The sequence below is a fragment of the Peromyscus californicus genome, unplaced genomic scaffold, assembly GCF_007827085.1.
Source record: "Peromyscus californicus insignis strain IS unplaced genomic scaffold, ASM782708v3 Scaffold_9__1_contigs__length_137607984, whole genome shotgun sequence".
NCBI classification, from domain to species: Eukaryota; Metazoa; Chordata; class Mammalia; order Rodentia; family Cricetidae; genus Peromyscus; species Peromyscus californicus.
Window position 1 is genome coordinate 70,952,582 of NW_026294617.1, and position 23,159 is coordinate 70,975,740.

Below are 23,159 nucleotides of genomic sequence, written 5' to 3' on the forward strand. Positions count from 1 at the left end.
CCAAGAAGCATTGCCAGAGCCAAGAAGAACAACTCCATCAGGCTTAGCATAGCTGTTAAGAACAAGGGCCCATTGTCATGTAGCACAGGCAATTCCACCCTTTGCTTTTACTAAGATTATAATCAACCAAGCTTTCTTCATTCATGCAACTGTATACAGAGTGACTCGTAAATAAGTGCAGTTAGTCTTAACCTTAAATTGGGTTTTCATATTGAACTTAATCTTTCTTTTTTTGTCACATCAATTCCATGATTCTAACCCACATTGGGTCAGCAGTTTACACCTCAGTCCTCTCTCATAACTGGAAGACACCTAGGATCTAGATCACTTCCTCTTACAGTGTATCCTCAACTTTCTGATAAAAAGGTTGTTGGGGCAGGACTGAAAACTGAGTCCTGAAACCATCAGGACATCTCCATACAGTATCAGGCATCAGGAAAGATGTTTCTCCAATGAGGAGCCATGTCTCCCTCCCTGGCCCGCCTGTCTTTAAATCATGCTGACAGTATGACTGTTGTTACACCTTCCTGGAGCAGTTTCCTCCTTCCTCGTTCACCACACTCAGCTTCCATCTATGACATGCAATTGCCTCCTGAACACTTGGGCCACGACATTCTCCTCCCATGGGACACCCCATGCCTCCCATTTTGAAGCTCAGATCACATATGCCGTCTACATTGCTCACCATTGCACCTCCAAGATCAATCACTTTCTGGCAGTTAGCCAAATGCCAATAAATATTTGTCACATGAGTGGATGTGTTGATGCAAGGTCTTAGTGAGCATAACTCTGGAGAACAGGGGAAAGACATTAAGATTCCTATGACAGAATATGAGGAACATGACAGGTAGATTAGGCAAAGCCTGCTTCTTCTGAGTCTATACATCTAGTTTCACTTCCCAGATCAGGAAACCTCATATTTAGAGAAATAAACTTATGATGGTCCCTGACTATGGAAAACACAAAAATCACCAATTACCCACCATGTTCCTGGTTCATCTCAGTCACCACATTATGGATCCTCTGTACCATGGAGTCATGCCAGAACACAAGACTAGCCTGTGGCCATGTACCAAGTCTGATCACCACTCAGCAACAAAGTTTCCACATTCACACTGTCTTTTGGTTATTAGATCAACTGCCCATATAGTTTAATATAAACAGCTAAGCTGTTCTCTATGCATGGCAGGCATATTTATGTATCCAAGGATACTTATTTGATAGAACGATTTGTAGAATGTGAAATTTCTCCCTCTGAATGTCTGTGCAATGCCTAGGTAAAGGACAGATATTTTACAGCTAGGCTCTTGTCTACCAGTAAGAGCATCTCTAACATAAACCATACTCCACATCACCTATCCATGCACACAGCCTGGTTCTGAGCATTTGGGAAGTAGTGGCTGAGGAAAGCAAAATCTGATTCCACATATGGATAATTACATAAACTTTCCATAAAACCAAACTATCCTTACAGTACTTTTTGTTATACTTGTAGATTAGAGGAGTTTTCAGCCTTCATCAGAGATACTTCTTTTGTAGTCAATGGTGATCAATAAGAGATATGTAACTGGCTAAAGTGCAGTGACTAAGACACTGTGGAGTACTCAGCCTTTGTATCAGACTTTCCACCCACAGGTCTTAGAGATCATCACAGAGGAGAGGGTGGAAAGATTATAGACGGCAGAGGTGGTGGTTACTGCTGTGGGACAGCCTGGGAAGGGCAGAGGTAGTGGGGGACTGCTGTGGAGTAATCCTTTTGTACACTGTGAAGATTTGTAGCTGTGATTTGTTTAATAAAGAAGCTGACTGGCCAATAGCTGAACACAATAAAGCTAGGGGAGAGCCAAACTGAGAATGATGGGAAGAAGAAGGGCAGAGTCAGGGTAGTTGCAAGCAGAAGCAGGGCGAAGCAAGATGGACATGCCGTACTGAGAAAAGGTACATGGCAGAGCATAGATAAGAAATATGGGTTAATTTAAATGTAAGAGTTAGCTAGCAACAAGCTTTGAGCTATTGGTTGAGCATTTATAATTAATATAAGCCTCAGTGTGTTTATTCGGAGCTGCTGGCAGGACAGAAACTTCTGTCTACAGGGGATTGCTGTGAGACAGTATGTAAATGGCAGAGGTAGTGAGGGACTGCTGTGAGACTGTGTGTAAATGGCAGAGATAGTGGGGGACTGCTGTGGGACAGTGTGTAAATGGCAGAGGTAGTGGGGGACTGCTGTGGGACAGTGTGTAAAGGACAGAGGTAGTGGGGGACTGCTGTGGACAGTATTTCTGGACATGACAGGAGACAAGGAGAATTACCAATGTAATCAGAGATTTCTCCTTTCTACTGTTGTCTAACATCTTCCCACATCGAATCCCAGAAAGCCTGGTATCTCATCTGGCTTGAACTTGTGTGGGCCCTATGCACGCTGCTAGAGTCTCGGTGAGTTTATATGTGTGTCAGTCCTTTTGTGTCTGGAAGACATGGTTTCTTTGGCATCATCCATCCCTTCTGGCTCTTACAAACTTTCTGCTTCCTCTTCTGCATAGCTCCCTGAGTCCTGACGGGAGGGATTTTATGAAAACACCTCATTGAGGACTGAGTGCTCCAAAATTTCTCACCCTCTGCACATGGTCCAGCTGTGGGTGTCTGTGTTAGTTCACATCTATTGCAAAAAGAAGCTTCTCCAATGATGGCTGAGCAAGGCACTGATCTGGAATGCCATTAGGAGTATTTGATTGCTTTTCTCCTTTAGCAGACCATGTTATCTGGTTTCCCCCTAGGTCCATGACCTATCTAGTCTCAGGTACTTGGCTAACCAAGCAATGTCATACATAGATTCAATTTCATGGGGTAGGATTTACATCCAATCAGACAGTGGTTGGTTACTCCTCCAACATTTTTGTGCCACTATTGTGCCAGCATATCATGTAGGCAGGTCACTGCTGTAAATCTCATAGTTTGGAGCTGGGCTGGTGTTAACATTTCTCCTCTGGTAGAGTGTAGTACCATGAATACTAGTTAGTAGGGATGAAGGCTTAGTTAGTCATTAGCATGACTTCTCTGTGTTCAGTGAGATATGTAGGTATTGTCTCCAGCAACAGGGCCTTATAACTGAGTTGCAGAGAGACATCAATAGGCTTGGCAATAACTTGAGATGGTAGGTTTCCATATGGTCTCTTTGACCAATGACTCAACTAGATGTTACCCATTCCTGGCACCAAATGTTTCATTTGATGGTGAAAGATGTCTGCATAGGGCATTGTCTCTCCTATTACTTGGTGACTCCATTTAGATTTCTTTCAAATGTGTATATATTTTAAGAAGCTTCTACAGTAGAAGATTGTCATATGACCCTTCAAATGACCCTTAGTGTAAGTTGCTTCTCTATGTACTCCCTCTCATAACCCTTTCTTCCATCCTCTCCCTATTTAATCCTCCTGCTCCAGTCTCCCCCTTGTTCAGTCATAACTATATATCCTATTTCTCATTCACTGAGAGATCCTCAGTGCTGGCTAGTTTTATGTCAACTTGACAAGCTAGAGTTATTGGAGGTAGGGGAGCCTAAATTGAGAAAAATCCCTCAATAGGATTGGGTCATAGTCAAGTCTGTAGGGCATTTACTCAATAAGCGATTTGTGTGGGAGACCCCAGGCCATTGTGGGTGGGGCCACCCCTGAACTGGTGGTCCTGGGTTCTATAAGAAAGCAGGCCGAGCAAGCCATGTGGATCAAGCTAGTAAGCAGTTGCATCAGCTCCATGTGGATCAAGCTAGTAAGTCTTTGCATCAGCTCCTGCCTCCAGGTTCCTACTCTGACTTCCTACAAGTGCCTAGGATATGCATGTATAATGCAAATAAACACTTTCCTCTTCAACTTGCTTTTGGTCATGGTGTTTCATCACAGAAATAGTAACCATAATTAATACACCCCCTTCCCTTACCCCTTACCCCTAACTCAATGCCTAACTTCTGTGGTTATATGTATTATAGCACTCCTATCAAAGGCTTAAAGATCCAGATGTAAGAGAAAACCTACAATATGTGTCCTCTTTTGGTCTGGGTTACCTCACTCAGGATGATTCTTTTTCTAGCTCTATCCATTTACCTGAAAATTTCATTATTTAATTTTTCTTAACTGTAGTCGAAAGTTTTCTTCAGTCCCACCCAGCCCCGCAGTCCCCGGCCCTGAAATCCCGCAGCCACTTATAAAATAATTATTCAGAGGCTTAATATTATTTACAAACTGTGTGGCCTATGGTAGGCCTCTTGCTAGCTAGCCCTTATATCTTAAATTAACCCATTTCTATTAATCTATGTTTTGCCACATGTTCCATGGCTTTACTGGTCTGCTGGCATGTTGCTCCTTGGGTGGCAGGCTGGTGTCTCTCTCTAGACTGTGCCTTTCTTTTTCCTGTCTCTCTCCTTGGATTTCCCACCATGGATTTCCCATGGGCCAAAGCAACTTATTTATTAACCAATGGGAACAACATTTATTCACAGCTTACAGAAAGACATCCCCCAGCACTTCCCCTTTTTCTATCTAATCAAAAAGTGAGGTTTTAGCTGTAATATAGTAAAATTATATATGACAAAGAGTTATCAAGCAAGAATTAAAGTCACAATATCTAGTCTATTTATATTTGGCAAAATTAAATATTTTACCATCTATCCTATATTTGTGAGTCTAAAGTTTCATATCTAATTTATCTTTTAGCAGAACCAAGGAAAATTATAACCATCTAGTTTTCAACTACATCAAAAACCTCAGAAGGATATAATATCACCTAAGTAGACAGGAAGTGCAATGTAAGCAACTTCCAATAATCTAGAATGACAGAGACAGCTGGCTGCCTGGACAGTTACCCAAAGTTCCTCAGTAATGTTGGGGCATCATCTTTAGCCTATCAGGTTAGTGTTTCTCAGTTGCTTCTCCCTGTGCCATGTAGAATACCTAGAAGTCTCCTCTGCAAAGCAGGAATGTGAGTGACCATCTCACCTAGTTTTGGCAAAATTTAGTGGTCATTTTCCCATGGTCCTGTATGTACAGTCAATATAACATTTTATTAAGCAGTCCTGGTAAGAACAGTTTCTTGCCCAAATGGCTATCTTTTGCCACAAGGAAAGCAAACTCCATATAGAGAGTCTTCGATGTCCATCATCTTCTTTAAAGTAAATCGGTGTTGCCAGGAGCAGACATGTCTCACTGTCCAGAAAGTTTAAGTTTTTAAAACATTTTTAATGCCATATTCTGTAGGTCTTTGAAGTATTTGAAGATTACCTACCTAATTGAAATATATCTATGTATACTTAGAAAATTTACCTAACATGACCATAAGTGTGGTTATCATAGATGACTAATTATTCATCTGTATTTCTTAATTATACATTAAATATTTTAAAATCTCTTTTTAAGTCCTCTCAGGTTTTAGGTGGAAACTCTTGCTCCATGTTGAACAGTCAAATGTAGCCAGAAGGTTTCTCTGGTACTGCCCAGCCCACGGTCCCTCAACCACTTATAAAATAATCATTCAGAGGCTTAATATTATCAACTGTATGGCTTATGGCAGGCCTCTAGCTAGCAAGCTCTTACAGTTTAATTCAACCCATAGCTATTAATCTATGTATCGCCACATGTTTTGTAGCTTTACCTGCACCCCATTACATGTTGCTCCTAGGATGGCAGTCTGGTCTCTCCCCCACTCTACCTTTTGTAGCTGGAAGGTTTCTCCAGTCCCACCCGTCCCCATAGTTCCACAGCCACTTATAAATATAATCATTCAGAGGCTTAATATTATTTACAAACTGTATAGTCTATGCCAGACCTCTTGCTAGCTAGCTCTTATGTCTTAAATTAACCCATTTCTATTGATCTATGTTTTGCCACATGTTCCTTGCCTTTAGCAGTCTGCTAGCATATTGCTCCTTGAGTGGCAAGCTGGCATCTCTCTCTAGACTCTGCCTTTCTCTTTCCTGTCTCTTTCCTTGGATTTCCCACCTGCCTCTAAGCTGCTTTGGCCAAAGCAGCTTACTTATTAGCCAATGGGAACAGCATATATTCACAGCATACGGAAAGACACTCCCCAGCATTTAATAGCTAAGTAATATTCCATTGTGTAAATGTACCACTTTTTCACTATCAGTTCACCCATTGATGGACATCTAGGTTGTTTCCAGTTTCTAGTTGTTATGAATGAAGCAACAATGAACATGGATGAGCAAGTATGTCTTCAGTGGAAGGTAGAGTCCTTTTTGTACATGTCCAAGAATAGTATACATGGATTTTGAGATAGATCAATTCTCAGATCAGAGCACTGATTTCCATACTGGGTTTATAAGTTTGTACTCTCACCAACAATGGCTAAGGGTCCCCCCTTCTCACATCCTTTCCAGCATGAGCTGTCAATTGTTTTATGGTTATTTATTTTCTTGATGAACACCTTTGCTGTTGTTTTCAGTCCTTATATATTTTCTATATGAACCCTCTGTTGGGTGAGTAATTGTTAAAGATCTTTTCCCACTGTGTAGTCTGCCACTTTGTCTGAATGATGGTGTACTTTGTCATGCAGAAGCATCTCAGTTTCACCAAGTCTGATTTACTAACTGTTGATCTTAGTGCCTGTGCTATTGTTGTCTGTTGCCAATGAGTTCAGGACTATTAATCACTTACTCTTCTGTAAGATTCAGAGTATCCAGTATTATGTTGAGGTCCTTGATCTAGCTGGAGTTGACCTTTGTGCAGGGCAATAAATATGGAAGTATTTACATTTTTCTATATGAAATCATCCAGTTTGACCAGCACCATTTGTTCAAGATGCTGTCTTTTTTCCAGTATATATTTCTGACTTCTTTGTAGAAAATCAGGTATTCATAGGTGTTTGGACTTATATCTGGGTCTTTAACTAGATTTCATGGATCAATGTGTCTGTTTTTATGCTAACATCACGGTATTCTTGTTACTATAGCTCTGTATTGCAACTTGAGATCAGAGATGATAATACCGCCAGCAGTTCTTTGAATATTATGAATTGCTTTAGCTATCCTGTTTGGACTTTTTGTTTGCTTGTTTTCTTTTTGTTTTGTTTATTTGTGTATGTTCCCACATGAAGCTGAAAATTGGCATTTCGAGATCTGTAAAGAATTATGTTGAGATTTTGATAGAGATTGTTTTGAATCTGTAGATTGCTTTTGGTAGGATGGCTATTTTTATTATATTAATCCTACCAGTCCATAAGTATGGGCTTGTTTCCGTCTTCTGATATCTTTTTCAATTTCGTTATACAATCTCTTAAAGTTGTCATCATACAAGCCTTTCACTTGCTTGGCTAGAGTTACCCAAGTTTGTTGTTGTTGTTGTTTTTAAGCTATTGTGAAAAGTATCATTTCCTTGATTTCTTTGTCAGTTCATTTGTTACTTGTATGTACAAACACTAACTGGGTTTTGTATTTTGACTTTGTACTCTACTATTTTGCTGAAAGTGTTTATCAGTGCTTGTAGAAGTTTCCTGCTAAATTTTTAGGGTCTTTCATGTATAAAATCATGTTGTCTGTAGAGAAAGGTACATTGAATTCTTCTTTTCCTATTTGTATCTCCTTGATCCTCTTTCAGTGTCTTATTGCTCTAGCTAAGACTTCAAGTAGTATACTGAAAAAATATGGAGAGAGTGAATATCCTTGTTTTGTTCCTGATTTTAGTAGAACTCTTCTGAGTTTCTCTCTGTTTAGGTTAATGTTAGCTGAGGGCTTGTTGTAAATTGCCTTTATTATGTTGAGGTATGGTTATGCCCATGTCATGAGCCCACAGAGACCACCAAGAATCCGAGTTCATATGCAAGAGCAAAGAGCCTTTATTGCAAACTAGAGTTTGGGCTCTCTGTCTGTTCTGACACAGCAGTTGGATCAGGGAGAGCCCTGAGCTCAGTTATGGCAGGGTTTTTAAGGAGTCAAGGATTGATGGGGAAATTCCAGATTCAGGTGAAGGTTGAGCTCCTGATTGGGCAGGAGTGAGGTAACAGTTTTGTCAAACAGTGATTGATACTGGTATTGCTGCAAAGAAATTGGCAACCTATATACAAGTTATGTAAGATGTCCTTAATGTTCTGGAGCATCTAGTACTTGTTTGTCTCAATTCTGATTGGTCCCCCACAGGGCACAGTTTGTGGTTTTTCCTGGTTACTGTAATGGTGAGGCCTAGTCCCAGTATTGTTAGTCTGCAGCCTGTCATGGCTGCACTAATGTTAAGTTAGGCCTCTTCAGCATGTCCCTTGTATCCCCTAGTTTCTCCAGAACCTTTATAATGAAGGGATGTTAAAAATTTGTCAATGGTGTTTTCTGCATTTAATGTTTTTTTTTTTGTAGTTTTTGTCTTTAGGTATGCTTATGTGGTAGGCTACATTTATTGATGTACATAAATTGAACCATTCCTGCCTCTCTGAGATGAAGTCTACTTGATCATATTGGATAACCTTTTTGATTGTTCTTGTATTTGTTTTGCAAATGGTTATTGAGAATTTTTGCATCTATGTACATAAGGGATGTTGTTCTACAATTTTCCTTTTTTATTGGATTTTTGTGTGCTTTAGTTATCAGGATAATTGTGTCCTCATAAAAAGAATTAGGAAATTCTCCTTCAGTTTTTATTTTGAAGAATAATTAAAGTACTATTAATGTGAAACATCTGTCCAGCCTGTCAGCTTTTAGAATCTCCATTGAAAAGTCAGGTGTTATTCTAATAGGTCTGTCTTTGTATGTTATCTGATCTTTTTCTCTTACAGCTTTTAATATTTTTTGTTCTGTATGTTTAGTGTTTTGATTTTTATGTGACATGGGGATTTCTTTTCTTGTACTGTCTATTTAGGGCTCTGTATAATTTTTGTACTTTGTAACTGATTCTTTAGGGTGGGAAATTTTCTCCTATGATTTTGTTAAAAATATTTTCTGTGCCTTTTTATCTGGGTTTCTTTTCTTTTCTCTGTTCCTATTATTCATAAAATTTGGTCCTTTCAGAGTGTCCCAAATTTTCTAGAAGCTTCATGTCTGGATTTTTTTTTTTAGATTTAGTATTTTCTTTAACTTGGGTGTCCATTTTTTCTATCTTGTGTTTAATGTCTGAAATTCTGTCTTCCATAAATTGTACTCTGTTGGTGAAGTTTACCTCTGAAGCTTTTTTTTGACTTCCTAAATTTTTCATTTCCAGTTTTATTTCATTGTGTATATGTGTGTGTGTAAGTGAGTGTGATTCAGATCTTCAATTGTGTTCATCGTTTCATCCTCTATTTCTTTTTGTTTTTAAGGACTTCATTAAAGGATTTATTCATATCCTCTTTAGGCTCCTTGAACATATTCAAGGTAGTTATTTTATTTTGAAGTTTATGCCTACTGTAGTACAGTTACTGGGTTCTGGTGAAGGCATATTTGTCTTGGCTGTTAGTGTTTTTGCTAGCGTCTAAGCTCCCGGGTTAGAGATGATTGTGATTCCAGGTATTGATATAGTCTTGTCTTTGTTGGGTAGGTGTTCTGTTCCTTGGTTTTTGTTGCCCTCTCTGGATCTTAGGAAAGTGTGGTGGTTGTGGGTTCCCTGGTAGAGTGTGGTTCTGCAGGTCAGTGGTGGCTTGTAGAGGGGAATAGAGATGGGCTAGGAGAAAAAGTAAAAAATGGCTTTGGGAAAGAACTAAAATGATCCTATTCCCACCTACAAGTGGGGTCCCCAGGTTGTTGGAGTTGTTGAGGAAGAAAAGGCTCCTGAAAATAGGTTGCAGTAAGACGAGGAATGTATCTGGAGAGACAGGGATGAAAGGGCTAAGGGGACTCTGGGTCAGTACCAGAGTTAGAGTCCTCAGTTAATGGAGGGAAGGTAGGAGGAGAGGAACCTGCAACCAGGCTGATATAGGGCTGTGGATAAGATAGGACAGATCATAATGGAGGCTCAAAAGGAGACTGAAAATTGCCTACCTCATTCCCAGGCCAGTGTGGCCACTGGGGATCTCAGGAAGAGTGTTTCTAGGTATTGTTGGGTGACCCAAAGGAATGGGGATGAGCTATAAGGGAGAGCTGAGAGGGTCAATGGGAGGGAGGAAAGCCAGTTCTGCATTAAGGTTCCACAGAGTCCCTGGGGAATGGTCGTAGGGAGGTAGGAGGGGAACCTGTAAACAGCAGTCTGGATTTTTAAGAGAAGAAGCAAATGTGAAACTGATTGAAATAGCTTGTTTTATCAAGAGAACTCCAGTACTATGTTAAAGAGAAACGTGATCGATATTGGAAAGATCTCTGGAAGAGGATGGCAATGTTGCTAAGATTAATGTTACCATGTTAACAAGTATAAAGACTGTAGGCCAAGCCTGCTCAAAAGGCTTTGGCAAGTCACTTAAAATCTACATGCTTAGGTTTCCTCTTGAAAATAACACAATAATAATTCCCATCTTATGGGCTATTATGAGAATTAGAATATAGATAGTAAAGTAAGTAAGGCTATGCATAGACACGTGTGCTTATACACACATGCACACTATCCACCTATAGAGTGTGTGTGTGTGTGTGTGTGTGTGTGTGTGTGTGTGTGTGTGTGTGTGTACCTGCACAGGGTGTTTCACTGATTCAGTGATGACCAAATGTTACTAGGCAACAGAAACACTGGAGGACTAGTTAGAGCAGAGCCCATTGATGTTTCTGCTTTGGTAAGTTCATAAGATGTGTTTGAGTTTATAACAAGGACTTCATTGACACTTGTGGAATGCCAGACTCTAACTATGATATAGCTGGTGTCCTCTTGAGCTCTCAGCAACTGTGATTATGCACAAGTCCTGAATAAACTTGGCTTGGCTAGAGGGCAGGCAGGGATATAGGCAGTCAATATTACTCTCTCTGAGGATTTGTGATTGATTCACTATTGTTAGGAGAGAGGCATTTTCTTCAGTGCTCTAGCCAATCATAAGTTGCCCATATTCCTGTAAGTAACCCCTCATACATGCTAATCATAATGAACTCATTGGCTAACCAAGTTATATGTATGTGGGACCATCTTTGATCTGCTGCTGGTGCCCTATTTAGAGTGAATAAATGTTTGTTTTTGTTTCCAGGTAAAGTTCACATAACACTTTGTGCCCAGCATGGGAAGTGACAGAAATAAAGATCAATTTGGGAGAAGCTCTTGGAGTTTCTCCCTCTGCTGAAGCTAAACTGTCTAATAGTGGGGCATCTGTGGAAGCAATCTCAATATGGCCATCCTTCCCTGTGTGTAATTTGAAGGTCATGACTTCTCATCACACTAGGTGTTGCTATGGGCAAAACACATGCAACTAAATGCCACCTCATCTGAAGGGTGGCTGTCTTCAGCTGTGTGGCATGGAATGACATGCCTCCTTCATGAATGTAGCCCCACCATATGAGCATAAGGGTGTCTTCAAAACAGCAGATGGGCTATAGAATATATTGCAGTCCCTGAAAGTAGCACACATATGACAGGGTCTTATTGGACAGGCTGTCATATCAGTTGCCTGGCTCTTGCTCTGGGCATACAACTGAAGCTGAGCTGCCCCAGAAAGAGCTTGCCTGGATAAAGGAGGAATAACAATGAGAAAAAAGACAGATAGACACCAACCTCTGTGTTAGGCTTAGAACTGGCAGGAAAAGTGAAAAAGAGGGGGGAGAAAAAGGTAGTGTTGGCTTACTATTTCTTATGGTAGGACTGGGGAACACAAAGAAAAGAATACAAATTAGATTTATGCTAAATAACCATGTATTAGTCAGGGTTCTCTAGGGGAACAGAACTGATAGAATGAATATGAACATTCACATTTATGTATGATTTATTACAGTGACTTACAGGCTGTGGCCTGACCAGTGCAACAGTGGTTTCCCCCTAGTCCTGTGAAAAAGCCAGGAATCTATTGGGTAGTTGTTCAGTCCACAAGGATGGATGTCTCGGCTGGTCTTCAGTCCACATTGGAATCCCAAAGAAGTAGGTTCTAGTGCCAGTAAAGAAATTCAACAGGATGGATGAACTTGCCAGGGAGAGTAAGGACAAGCAAACAAAAAAGTAGAAACTTCCGTATTCTATGTCATTTTATGTGGGTGTCCATGAGAAGGTAGATCCCAGATTTAGGATGGACCTTTCCACCTCAAATGATCCTGTCAAGAAAATCTCTCACAGGAGTTTCCAGTTGCTTGGGTTTTAGTTGATTCTAGATGCACTCAACTTGACAACCAAGATTGGCCATCACAAGTCTCTTCTTGAAAATTCGAATCCATGTGGAAAATATGACAGTGAAGAGGGAGAGCATAAGGTAGAAGTTACAGATTGTGCCTCTCATGTCTGATTTTTAATATAAAGGAAGGGAAAATCTATCCATAATACAGCATGTAAGTAGGGTTTATAGTAGGGAACTGTACAGGAGACTGATAACCAGAGAATATTCTGCCCCTGAACTGCTTAAACTAAAAAGAAGCAAGAAATAGGAGACTCTAACAGCACAGCTCATGAGTTTGTGGGTCATGGGAGGAGAAGGGATCAGTCTGAGTACTGAAGTGTGGAAATTGGATAAGACAAAGATTTTGTAATCTGAGACAACATAAAGGACACTTGGTTATTTCCAGCTGAGGTATCTATGGATATCAGGTACTAGGGGTCAATAGAGGAAGAACCTGTGTCTCTGAGAGAGTTGAGCATGAATGAGGCAGTGTCTGAAGCCCAGTTCACTGGGCCAAGTAGGACTGTGTTCCCAGAATGGTTAAGAAAGTGGTTGATTCAACAAGGACCAGGTATGGGGTTTCTGTGACTTTGCTGAATCCCATAATAAGAAATGGTCTTTATGAGATAGGAAAGGTCCTGTTTGGGTCATCAAAAATCAAATATGATAAGATGTGTGTAAGGCCAGAATTCTGACATAACAGTGCATGTGAAAAAGACTAAGCTTGTCCCAGGAGTAAGGCCTTGTCACCACCACCATTGCCCCCACCCCACCCCCAGAAGAAGCATGTGTACATTTCTTGCCTTCAAGACAATATACTACAGTTGGAAATCATGTCCAGGCCAAGGATCTCTCAATAAGCAGGTATAGCTGATTGAGAGGCAGTAACCCAAAGATGCTCCCAGAAGTCACAAAGTGATTTAGATTAAACTCCCAGCATCAGGAGTGGTCTATCTTCCTACAAATCATCAACCAAGGTGGCCCCTGAGGACCCCCCCCCAAAATACAGGCTATTAATTTGGCTGTTGGTTGCCCACTAGAACTAGACAATAAGACTTTATTTATAAAGATATTGCAGACTTTGGTTACAGGACACAGGGAAGTGAAGCTGAGGTTGAGATGGAAGCTTCCATCTTCCCTACCTGCTGGCTAGCTTTCACAGCGTCAGAAATTGCTGGGAAAGAATTTCCATCAACAATCCTACCCAGCTAGAGATTCTGCATGGTACTCTACCAACATGCCAGGCAAGAGGCTTCTACTTGTACCGTCATGACTTTTATGGGTATAACTGACTACTTTCTCACTGGTCTTAAGACTCAATCTACAGAAGGGAACTCACACCTGATTCTCGAGAGTCCAGTCAAAAGCTGATGACTAGGAAGATCATAGACCCTAGTGGGGAAACAATTATCACTGTTTTGCTAAATGGATGTGATGTGTCTGTCAAATTGTTCTAAGCATTTATGTTTATATTCATAGATATCACTGCTGTCATCCTTGGTCAAGTAAACTTCTGCATGCAGTGGGCGCCAGTTACTACAGAGACTCACAACTGGTCAAAAAATACTATGAAAATAAGACTGCTGAACACGCACCTATAAAAGTGATATCTAAATCATCCCCTCCAACCTCAGGGAATATTACAGTAGAGGGGCTGAAATGATGTAAGAATAGGAGGAAGGGGGGAGAGTGTTGTGAATGCTGTCCTCCAGGAATGACATGCCATTGCCTTTTTGAACTTTCAGGAGCCGTGTTTACCTATATGAGATTCACAGAAGATTGGGCCCATTAATGTCTGTCATGGGGAAAGGAGGACTGACCCCTTCCTGAATAAATAAAGCTGGTTAATGGCTGCTGAGCAAGACATTTTCTTCAACTGTTCGGGCACTTATAAGTTGCCCCTACTTCTGTATATAACACCTCACTCATGCTCCTGTAAGTGACCCTAATTAAGCCTACTGATTCACCAAGCTAGATTTAAACGGAATCATTTCTCTGACCTGCCATGGGTGCCATATCCTGGATGGGTAGATGTTTGTTTGTTTCCTTAGGAAAAGTACACATAACGATGTTGACATTTCTGCTCCAGGTGCCACCATGAACCATTTGCTAAGCTGTTTCGTGATAGCAAACAGGAGTTATGTCCCTTTTATCAGTGTCTCTCTAGCAGGTAAACAATGGATGTTTGTCCATAGCGCATAAAGGAGTGGGCCCCACACAAAGGCCCCAGTTTTTCTCTAAACCACACAGGGTTTTGATGCATAGCCTCTAGATGTCCAAAGCTGACATTGCAGACCTGGGTCCCTGGGACAAGGGAACAGCATGTTTAGAGCCAAGATTTGACTCTGTCTTCTCAGCTCCGGCCTTGTAGTTTTGAGGTTTTTTTTTCGGGATGTGTGAGGAGAGGTCATTGGAACAGACATTCCAAAGACCATGTCAGAACCTGCCCCTGCTGTCATTCTCCTCAGAGGAGTTTGTCATTCTCTGTATATAACTGTGACCTTCAGATACCACCTCACACTGGGGGGAAGTCTGTCCCCCAATATTCTCATCCTCCAGGCCCACATGGGGACATCACTCACCTCATCTGCAGGGAATAGGAAAAAAAGACTTCTATATCTTCTGCCCCTTTGATTCCATCCCCCCCAGAGGGCACAGTATCATGCATAATAGGATTTTAAAGCAATTGATTCATTCTGAATCTGGATCAGTCTTTGCTTTCTATATAATAAAATAATAGATAAATAAGTGAAAATAATTTAATTCAAAAGAAAACATATCTCCAGAGAGCTTCCATGTGTCCTCCCGCCTACATCCCTGGATCCAGAGGTATCATGGCTCTGACTATAGCCCTAGTGCTACAGCCAGGCAACTACCAAATGCAGAGCTGAACACACTTACTCCTAGCTTGGGAGTCATCCTCCTTGCTCCCTCATTCATCAGGAGACAAAGTCATGAAGGAGAGACAGAAAACCCATAAGCCAAGCTAATTCAGCTAGTTTAAGGAATGCTCAGGCAATGGACACAATAAACTTAAGACCAAAATAATACATTACAATGAAATCCATACCACATCATATTGGGATGGATGGTATTTAAGGAAAGCACAGAAACTAACAAAAGTTGACAAGAATGTGGAGAAATTAGGATCTGCACACTGGGCTAGGGCTGTGGATGCTGCTGCTGGGTGGGAATGTGGATGATGTTGCTGGGGGTGGGACTGTGAATGATGCTGCTGGGGTGGGACTGTGAATGCTGCTGCTGGGGGTGGGACTGTGAATGCTGCTGCTGGGGTGGGACTGTGAACGATGCTGCTGGGGTGGGACTGTGGATGATGTCACCACTGTGGAAAGCAACATAGAAGCATCTGTCTTAGCATATGATGTAGGAACTCCATTTCTTGATATCTACTCAAAAGAATTGAAATCATACATTCAAAGAAGTATTTTATACCAGTGTTGGTTGGACCATTACTGACTGTAGCCAAATGATGGAAGCGACTCAAGTGCTTAGCCATTCATTGCTGAACAAATTAAATTGGTATCTACAGTCCACGTAATATTATGCTGCCTCAATAGCTGTCACATACTACAGCAAAGATGAACCTGGAGAACACTATGCTAAGCGAATAACGAAAGTACAAATACCATTTGAGTCTACCTGTGACATACGTAGTGTCAAATTTTAAAAGGTAGACAATGGAATGGTAATGTTTAGAGGCTAAAGGGAAGTAGGAAATGAGGTATTGAGTGTTTGTCCTGCAGGATAGATGAATAGTGGTGATGGTAATACAACAATGCAAGTATAATTAATCCCATTACATGCTCTGACATGGCTGTGTTAATACATTTTGTTTTATGTATTTTCATCATGGTTTAAAAAGACACCATCTCAGCAAGCTGGCATCAAATAAAGAGCAGACATTACACAGGACTCAAACTGTGAACATACCCAGTTTTTATTATTATGCATCCTCCTCTTGCCCCAGTTCCTAGTTTCCCAACAGGACAGAACGTGGCTCAAGTTGCCAACCACAACCTTGATCAACTATTACCTGACCTAAGATAGGCACAGAGATTTAAGGATATACTGACCCTACTTAGATGAAGGTTTGCAATGTATTTGGGCAGAAAAGGCAGTAACTGCAAAGAGAAATTAATTCAGGAGTGCTGCCAAACTCTTGCTAAATGGATGGTGTTATGGGCAATGAATTCTAGGAAGTCAGAATAGGCTCTTATGGGTGGGAGCAGACAACAACAACAACAACGAAAGTCTTCAAGGAAGAGGTATTGAAAGACATGTACAATTTTGGATGCTGGGAAATAGGTGAGAAATTGTTCAAACCAAGGGAGCCTCTGCTGAGGCAAGAGCATCTGGAGAATGTCAGGAGGAACACCCAAGGAGTGCCCTGGTGGCCAAGCTGGTCTGGTTAGAATTAAAGCTGAGTGCACGGGAGGAGTGAGACATAAGGCTGGAATGATGTCTGAGACTCAGGTGTGGAACCTGAGATGACATACAAGAAGTTTGGATAACAGCTTTGAAGCAGAGAGCACCTCGATGTCTGTGGAGAGATGTCAACCAGATGAGACAGGAAAATATTCTAAAGAACCTGAAGCAGGGGCATTTGAGCTACATTTTGTTTAAAAATAAGCACCCTTTGCTCCCGCATAAGCCCCACCTTTTACTCCACCGTGGGTATTTCCTTGGTCTCCACAGCCACCTAGATCCTGTGGCCCTGGGAAAACATCATCAGGTCTACAGTTGCTGTTACTCTCTTGCCCCTGATTGTAGCTGTATGGGCTCGGGCCTTCAGTATCCAGGTGGCATGGGTTAGATTCATGACAACCTAGTTCTTGGTGGTGGGGAACTGGATTAGGGCCTGAGCAGGGACTGGGACAGCGAAGGGGCTCCCCACAAGGCTCTGGGCTGGAGCAGCGTGCAGGATGTGGCATTGGCTCTGGATATGGACGGGGCTGTGGGCACGGACGTGGTTCTGGATTCTCACAGGGAACCGGGCGTGGGCGTGGCACTGGACGTGGTGCTGGTTGAGGAGCTGAGCATGGTTCTGGATACAAACACGGTTCTGAAAATCGCCGCAGAGGAGGACATGGGCGGGGTTCTGGACTTGGGCATGGCTCTGGACGTGGACATGGTCGTGGTGCAGGAACTGGGCACCGCTGCCATGTTGGTTCTGGAGACTGGTCACGACGCTGTGGCTCTGGACATGGACGTGGTGCAGGAACTGGGCACCGCTGCCATGATGGTGCTGGAGACCAGTCACGACGCTGTGGCCCGCAAGACCTTGGGAATGGCTGTGATTCTGGACGTGGCCTCAGATCCGGGCAGGAGACACCCCAAGAGGGTTGCCGGCCACAGCTCTGGGATCTTCCTCTGATGGGAGGAATCTGGACAGGACACCTCTGCGGGGGAACCTGCCTGGGGCAGCAAGGTGATGAAATCTCTACCCTGCACTTGGGTCCACATCTTTGAGAACAACCTGAAGGGCGGCCCCGAGGAGGACAGTGGCTACCATAGATGGGCTCTGAGCGGCGGGGTGGGGTGCAATAGTTGTAGGAGCCTGAAGAACATCGGGATGGCAGGCAGCTGCTGTAATAGGGCTCAGAACGCCTTGGTGGAGAGCAGCTTCGATAAGTAGGCTGCAGCTGACGAGGAGGGAGGCATCGGCTGGTGCTCTGAGACCGACGCTGCTGTGATGTGAAGCTGCCATAGGAGCCCTGGGCCTGGCATTGAGGTGCACAGGTGCTAAACGGAGCCCCAGACCGTCGCTGGGAGGAGCAGTTGCTGTAGGATGCTCGAGACTGGAATTGGGAGGCACAGCCACCATAGGAAGCCTGTGACTGGCGCTGGGGGCCACAGCTGGTGTAGGAGGGCCCGGACTGGAATTGGGGTACACAGCGACTGTTGGAAGCCTGAGACTGAGGCTGTGGACCACAGTTGCTGTAAGAACCCCGTGACTGTGATTGAGAGGTGCAGCTACCGTAGGAGCCCTGATACTGGCACTGACTGGAGAAACTTCCCTGACCCTGGCCCACTGAGGGACATTCTACATAGGTGTGGACAGGCCGAGGAGCTGGATCAGGCACATAGGTCGGAACCGGATATTCCACATAACTAGTTTCTGTATAATACACGGGGGCACATTCTACATAGTAGGTCTGAAGAGGTTGTGGTACTTGCACATAGGAAACCTGAGACTGGCATGGAGCCTGGCACTGAACACAGGAAACCTGAGTCTGGCAGGGAGCCTGGCACTTTACCTCAGTGGTCTTAGACTGGCATTTCACCTGGGTGGCCTTTGATTGGCATGGAGCCTGACATTTAACCTTGGTGGTCTTAGTGGAGCATGGAGCCTGACTCTTCACTTCAGTTGTACTGCACTGGCACGGAGTCTGGGAAACTTGAACTGGACATGGTGCAGCATATTCCAGAACTTGCATCTCACATGGAGCTTGGACCAGCACCTGGTTGTTGGCATAGGGAAACTGTGAGGGACCAAAGGCGGAACCCTTGACACAGCACTGGGGTACCGGCACACAACACTGGATCTGCTGCTGGTCACACATGGTCCTGATGCAGGTGGGTGAGCAAGACCTGAGGGTAGAGAAACCAGGGTCAAGAGGCTGGAGAGTTGGGAGGGAGGAGCTAGGATCTAGAGCCAGGAGTCTGTCATCTTCTCTGGCTTGTCTTCATATGGCCTCAACCTTCATCCAAGAATCCTTACTGATACCGACTTAGCTGGAGCCGGTGCTAGTCACCATTGTCTATGAGACCTGCCCTGGATTCTGGACAGCTGGATATAAAGGTAGGCATACCAATTTCCGCCACCAGAGAGCGCTGATGACAAGCAGATTCTCCACACTTAAAAAGTCTGGTGGTGGAAACAGTCCTACAGGCAGAACAGGTAACAGCTTGCTTACAATGCATAGCCCAAAATGAGGCTTCCACACCCATGGAAGCCTGGGTTCCCCCACACATGTATAAAAACAAAAACACAGGCATCATCTAGGTTCACATTACATCAGAGTCCACTGAAAAGTCAAGGATTCGGGCAGATTCCAGACCTCTCGGGCCCAGAGTTTAATATTTGCTGCCTTGCATTCAATCTTTTTTAGGTGAGTTCATTTAAATAGACCCTCACAGAAGTATGCAAATCCATTTATGCTTCATATACAAAACACATTAGCCTTGGGATCAACATGAGCACTTGCCCAGGCAGGTTGCTGTTATTAGTCATCTGGCGGGTAACAGCCTGCTGGCTTCAAAAAGATTTTCTCCTCAGACCCTCTGAGATACAAGATAGAGTTAATTAAGCTGAGGTAACCCAGAGACTGCCAGATCCTTTGTCACATTCAAGGCTTTGTGTAAGGACATTGAGGCAGACTTATGGATCTACATAGCAAAGTCATAACAGCAACACCTAAAACATTCAGGCATACATTCCTATGTTACCCTTAGCTAACAAGAAAAAACATCAGCTCCCACTCATTTGTTTCCCCGGAGCCACCTGTCTGTGTTCCAGCAGCCTGGTGACCAGCACAGCATAAGACTAATTTGACAATTGAATCATATAACATAGCACCTCTCACAATCTCCCAAAATACCAAAAATGCTTTCATTGGAAGACAGAGCTAGACATTTTCCTTTTGTAGCAGGTGTCTAAGTGCTGGGAGCCATTCCCCGGTGGTGGATGGGTCCTGCAAATGATGTAAGGACTCAGTGGGAGAAGCAAGTGAGCCAGGCCGCCATTCCATTCAGACATGGCTGTGCCATCTAAGTTTGTGTTCCCTGGAGAGGGTGATCCATCCTCATTTGTCTTTACTCACACAAAATAAATAACTAAGGTATCTTCTTCACAAAAGAAAATGGTACCTGGAGAAGAAACCAGGGCTGTCAAAGATAAATACACTTTACAGCCCATCTCTCCTCATAAATTCTACATGTTTTATACTTCTTATGCAGTTTTTCTCCTCAGGCTGATGTACCTCAGTCCCAGCTTCTCCTTTAGTCATGCCTCATTCTTTTGAGTCTGAGAACCCCCTGAATATCACCCCCAGCATAATCCCAGGACCCAGCTTCCAGACTCACCCTCCTCAGCAGGCACAAAGTCATCCAGGCTAAGACATCTGGGCAGAGGACTGTGTTTATATAAAGAGTCGTGGGTCTGGCTCAGACCATGAGACAGCTGGTTGGCATCTGCCCAAGGTAACATTCCACCAGCCAATTCCCTCCCCGTGCGCTGTCCACCTAGTCACCTACAGAGCTGGGAGTGTCTTGCCTTAGTGCTAAAGCTTCCAGGCTATGAAGAAGCTGGTTATTGTTTTCTTCCTCCTCCTTTACTCTGTCAATTCTCTCTCCATCCCAGCAGGACCCAATGGTGAAGGTGGTGAGAAAATGTGGAGGTATCATCTCTCCTGGAAAATGATTCTATGCTTTACCTTCTCCTTGCCTCAGATTCTCACAAGATAGAGGAAACAACAGAAGCATCCCTTCACTTAAAGCAATCAAGTCTAAAGTCTAAACTCAAGTCAACTTTAGAATGACAAAAAGGTAGAGTCAGAGCTGGATCTAGTGTCTCCTGTTGATGACTTACAGCTTGGGGACCTAAATAACTGAACTATATATTAATTTACCCTTCTGTAAAATGTATAAAATTCAATCTCCTTTCTACAGTTGTCATAGAGACTACAGCAAATTCTTTCATATGAAACCATCTTATCAAGAATGATCTTCAAAATATCCAACACCCTCTCAAGAGTAAGCATGCCACAGGCAACAGATGTAGCTGGGTCAATGGGTATCTGCTCCAACCCAGTCTGAAGCTGAGGATAGAGGCTGCTGCACAGCAGGTGCTTGGAGGATGCTATAGAGCAGCCTTACAAAGCAGTGTAAGCCACTTAATGTGATGGAGTAGCCTTTGGAGACAGCGCAGTTCAGAACAGGATAAACAAGGTGGTCCCCTGAGCCACATGAACACAAGTTGGGTATCTTCTATGTTTCTCTGCATCTTGTTAAAAGTAGTAACTAATATTTATAAATAAAGAGACTTTAATTAAGATTCTAGATCTCCAGGTTTTCTTTTTAAAATTCAATCTGTCTTAGGAAGCCTGCCTCTCATCAGCCTGACAACAGCTAGCTACCTTCCATAAATAGGGCATACAATTTCCTATTTTACAAAGCTTTGTCATTCTTCATTCTATATATGCAATGCAATCTAAAGTACAGATCTCCTTATATTATTTTGCTTATGTTCTTTTTATGGTTAAAAAGAAAGCAACCATTGGGCTAGAGAGATGTTCAGTGGTTAATAGCACTTGCTCTGCAATCCTGAGGACCAGCATTCAGATCCCAGCAGTCACCTAACAACCTTGCAGGCATCCCCTGTAATAGCCCATAACTCCAACTTTGGGGGGAACCAAGCCAGGAGGATCCCTGGGGCAGACATGCTGGCTTCTAGCCTAGTCCAGCTGTGAAGACCCAGGTTTAAGAAGAGACTTTGCCTTAGAAGAACATGTGATAAGTAATGGAAGAATACACCTGACATCTTCCGGCCTTCCCATGCAGGTCTAGACTTAAGCACCCACATACACATATCCATAAATACTCACATAGACACCCCTTGTACACATAAATAAATAATGGGTGGGAAAGAAGAGTAAGTATGAAAAGTCTTAAGATTATTGTGTGAATGAATTAAACAAGAAAATTAACATAAAATACTTACTACAGTCATTTCATTCTCTGTGCTTCATTTTCTTCATGAAATGATGGGAATGATAACACCTTAGAGGCCCTCCTTGGGACAAAAGCTCTTAGTGACCTACAGTGCACATGCCAATCACGTCTCTGAAGTCCCTCCCAAGATGAAGTCTGCCCAGTTCACTAGGACTTCAGAGTCTTTGCTCTCATTCCCATCACTCTTTCCAAAGGGCACCTAGACTTCAGTAGGATTATAGACTTTCAGAATGTCATAGCAACCAAAATCTTCAAAAGTTTCCAGGTCCTACCCTGCCCTTCTATAGATGAGGACCCTAAAGCCCAGGCAGAGGAAATCTTTCTGGGTTCCATATGCTAATGACTGCCATGGAGAGATGAAATCCTAGGTAGATCCAGTACAAGGCAAGTGATCTTTCTGCTGTGAGTTATTTCTCTAATCACATACTTTGGCCAAGGTTCCCTTAACTTGGATAATCATATGAGTAGCCTGGAAAATAGCAAAGAAGGAAAACTGAGAATACCCCAGGATGTGAACTGTTGAATACTAGTATCTGTCCCCTCCAACCAACTTTTTGTGGAATCTGTAATTTTGAAGAGAAATACAGCTCTGGTGTTCCTGTTTGTCTGTATACTGACTTAAGGTGAATCTGTTAAAAGATTCATGATGGATGAGTAGAAGATTGGGCAAGAACTTAGGCTTGGCTTGCATATCTCAGATCACTAGAGAATGAGCTGATAAACAAGAGGAACACTATAAGCTTTGTGACTTCTTGGAACTTACAGTGAGAAGTGGAGGGAAAATGGTGGTGGGGAAAGCTATAATTTAGAGTTAGACATATGGTTTTCAATAATACAGTTTCATACACTAGTCGTTGACTAAAAGAAAAATGTTAAACTCCTGACATTCTTCCTCCTGCTATGTATATCCTAGAAATTAGAAGTTGCCATTGCTGAGGCCAGGGAATGGCTCACTCTGTAACATGCTTCCCACACAAGCAATAAGATCAGAGTTCTGATTCCCAACATTCTCATATCAAAAGCTAAGCGTTGTTGTTTGATTCTTTCATCTCAACAGTAGGAAGGCAAAGACAGGATATTCCTGAGGTTTGTAAGACAAACAGCCTGGTTTAAGTGATGAGCTCCAGGGTGAGTGAGAGATCCTCTCTCAAAAAAATATGTAGGTATAGAGTGATTGTGGAAGATACTTATGTTGACCTCTGTCACATACACACACTCACACAAACACCTAA

The 23,159-nt window shown here is 42.7% G+C and overlaps 1 protein-coding gene and 1 long non-coding RNA gene across 2 annotated transcripts; one reads left to right on the plus strand and one right to left on the minus strand.

The window, feature by feature from the left end:
- Window positions 1-1,871: 1,871 nt before the first annotated feature.
- On the plus strand, window positions 1,872-14,032 carry LOC128106131 (uncharacterized). Its single transcript, XR_008216605.1, has 4 exons — window positions 1,872-1,938; window positions 2,372-2,433; window positions 13,654-13,838; window positions 13,920-14,032. It is a non-coding gene; the product is annotated as an uncharacterized LOC128106131 (long non-coding RNA).
- Window positions 14,033-15,486: 1,454 nt separating this feature from the next.
- On the minus strand, window positions 15,487-19,255 carry Kprp (keratinocyte proline rich protein). The gene has a single exon (XM_052731424.1). It carries the CDS (start codon window positions 18,756-18,758, stop codon window positions 16,815-16,817), a length of 1,944 nt encoding a protein of 647 aa, XP_052587384.1. The 5' UTR covers window positions 18,759-19,255; the 3' UTR covers window positions 15,487-16,814.
- Window positions 19,256-23,159: the final 3,904 nt, after the last annotated feature.

Coding starts and splice junctions, on each gene's coding strand:
- Kprp (XM_052731424.1), bottom strand. CDS start 18,758: ATGTGTGACCAGCAGCAGATCCAGTGTTGTGTGCCGGTACCCCAGTGC.